The sequence below is a fragment of the Penaeus chinensis genome, chromosome 25 (assembly GCF_019202785.1).
Source record: "Penaeus chinensis breed Huanghai No. 1 chromosome 25, ASM1920278v2, whole genome shotgun sequence".
Taxonomy (NCBI): domain Eukaryota; kingdom Metazoa; phylum Arthropoda; class Malacostraca; order Decapoda; family Penaeidae; genus Penaeus; species Penaeus chinensis.
Window position 1 is genome coordinate 859,858 of NC_061843.1, and position 2,500 is coordinate 862,357.

The following is a 2,500-nucleotide window of genomic DNA, read 5'->3' on the forward strand; positions in this document are numbered from 1 at the left end:
AAAAACATAAGAACATTTTGTAAGGTGAAATGGGGTTTTGATTGAAAGCTGTTAACATAGATTTTAATACGTTCAGATGAAATGAGGGTTTCACTGAAAGATGATAAGATAGAATGAGATTTTGACTGAAATATGTTGATATAATATGAGGTTTTCAGTGAAATATGTTAAGTTGGAATGTGGTTTTGACTGAAATATGTTAAATTGAAATCAAATATTCCTTGAAATAGGTTCATAATGAAATGAGGTTCTGATTTTAAGATGTTGAGTTAAAACGAGGTTTTGACTGAAATATGTTAATATCAAGTGAGGTTTTAAATGAATTATGTTAAGATAAAAAGAGTTTCTTTTTACTGAAATATGGCAACAAGAAATAGTTTTATTGTTAATCACTCATTTGGTTTCAATGAAGATTTAGATTCATTACTATTATGATCATTATCATCATTATCACCATCATTCTCATCCTCACCGTCACCATCATCATTGTCAACATCCTCATCCTCATCCCCACCATCACCATCATCATCACCATCCTCATCTCCATCCTTACTATCATCACCATCATCACCATCCTCATCATCACCTTGTATCAAAAACAAAAGCCTTACATCGATACTAGTGCACGTGACATGAAGCCCACTCAAGTCCGTCCTCCGAAACAGCAGGTCGTCAACAGGTCCCTCTAGAACGCCATGCTTCAGAACCTTCGTCTTCACACTGACTGTGTTGGGTATGGCGATCTCCCTCGAGGCCGGTGGCGAAGGGCTCTCTCCTCTGAAGCCTTTGGAGTCGCCACTGAAGTCGTGGTCGTCACTGGAGTCGTTGTTGGAAGGGTCGTTTTGATCTCTGGTCGTGAGAGTCCAGCGACCCACGGGGGTGAGGTGCTGGTCGTAATTTGGGCCGATTTGGTAGCTCTCCCACAGGGTTGCTGAAGACCGGTCGTTCACGTCGCTAAAGTTCGCGATTTTGACCTGTGGGGAAAGTTTGTATTGCATTTCATCTATTCTATTTATGTTATTTAGCTATTTATCTGTCTGTTGCTGTCTATCTATCTGGTTATCTATCTGTGGCTGTCTGTCTGTCTATCTATCTATCTGTGGCTAATAAAAAACGTCTGAATTATCAATTCTGTCTAACGCTGTCCATATGATTAAAGTCTCATTAGAAAGGAGCAAAGTACAAGTACAGTTTTTTATTACTATTATGAACTTAGACATCTCATAACTTAGACAATACAAAATTCAAAATGAAGATAATAATCCTGTAAACCATCTAAATATTCTGCGTTTTATTTCGCTCACTAATTGTTAAAATACCTTTGAGGGTAAAATATTATTCGTTCTCAGTGACGTGCATGACTTTCTGAAGAGCTTCGGTTTAGTGAAGAAAAAAAAAATGATAATAGAACATTCCATTAACTAAATGAATATTTTACTTTTCATGATTTTCACTAAAAGGTGACTCCTCCCTCTCACTCTTCCTCCCCCTTCCCTCAACCCCCGGTCCTTTCCCCTCCCTCTCCCCTTTTCCGCTCCCTCCCCTCTCCCTTCCCTCGCCCTTCCTTCACCCCTCCCATTTCCCCTCCTCATTCCCACGCCCCTCTCCTCTCCCCTCCCACTTCCCTCACCTTCTCCCCTTTCCCCACCCCCTTCCCTTGCCACTCTCCTTTCCCTCACCCCCTCCTCTCTCACTTCCCCCTTCCCCTCTCCCCTCACCTTTCCCTCACCCCCTCCCCTCTCCCCTCATCCCTCCCCTGCATTTACCTGTCACGCACCTGATTATCGAGTGGTAGGTAAGCGTTTTCTAACAGTTCCTGAAAGTTTTCGCCAGATATCAGCAGCCAATTTGCCTTCGTTTCAGCGCCTGTGAATATCTGTGAAATAAAAGGACACGCAGGACATATGATTAACGTAAATGTTTTCAGTTAATTTTGCGTTATATCAAAAGACAGCTATTCAGAGGTCGGAAATAAGGACGAAAATGCAGGTTTGGTTTTATAATTAGGGTAAATTAATAAAGAGGTGTAATGTATAGGGAGTGGATAACACTTTATAGAGAAATTAATGATAGACAAAAACTAAAAAATATATATATTTAGGGGAGAGAGAGGAGGGGGGAAGGGAGGGAAGAAGGGATATAAAGAGAGTGGGAGGGAGAAGAAAGAAGAGGGAGAGAGAAAGAGACAGATATAGACGCAGCGAGAGGAAAATGTAGAAAAAAGACATAATGAGAAGTAGAGAAAGACAGAAGCAGAGGAAGAGAGACAAACGAGGGGTGATTGTATGCGGAAACGAGAGAGAGAGAGAGAGAGAAGAGAGAGAGAGAGAGAGAGAGAGAGAGAGAGAGAGAGATAGAGGGAGAGAGAGAGAGAGAGAGAGCCAACCGACAGACAAGCAGAACCAAGCGAGTGACAGACAGACATTCAAACTAACACAGAGAGAGAAAAAGAGTATCCTGACAAAAGAGAAACACAAAAAACGAAAGAGAGAGACATAAA

At 41.4% G+C, this 2,500-nt stretch overlaps 1 protein-coding gene across 1 annotated transcript in view; it reads right to left on the bottom strand.

Annotated features, from left to right (window-relative positions):
* Positions 1–2,500, bottom strand: part of LOC125038488 (probable glutamate receptor) — a 13,527-nt gene that overhangs the window by 7,538 nt on the left and 3,489 nt on the right. The window contains exons 3-4 of the mRNA XM_047631966.1: positions 1,778–1,876; positions 612–974 (exon numbers count right to left, since the gene is read on the bottom strand). Of these exons, the coding sequence (XP_047487922.1) occupies positions 612–974; positions 1,778–1,876 (462 nt within the window). The remainder of the gene's footprint in view (positions 1–611; positions 975–1,777; positions 1,877–2,500) is intronic.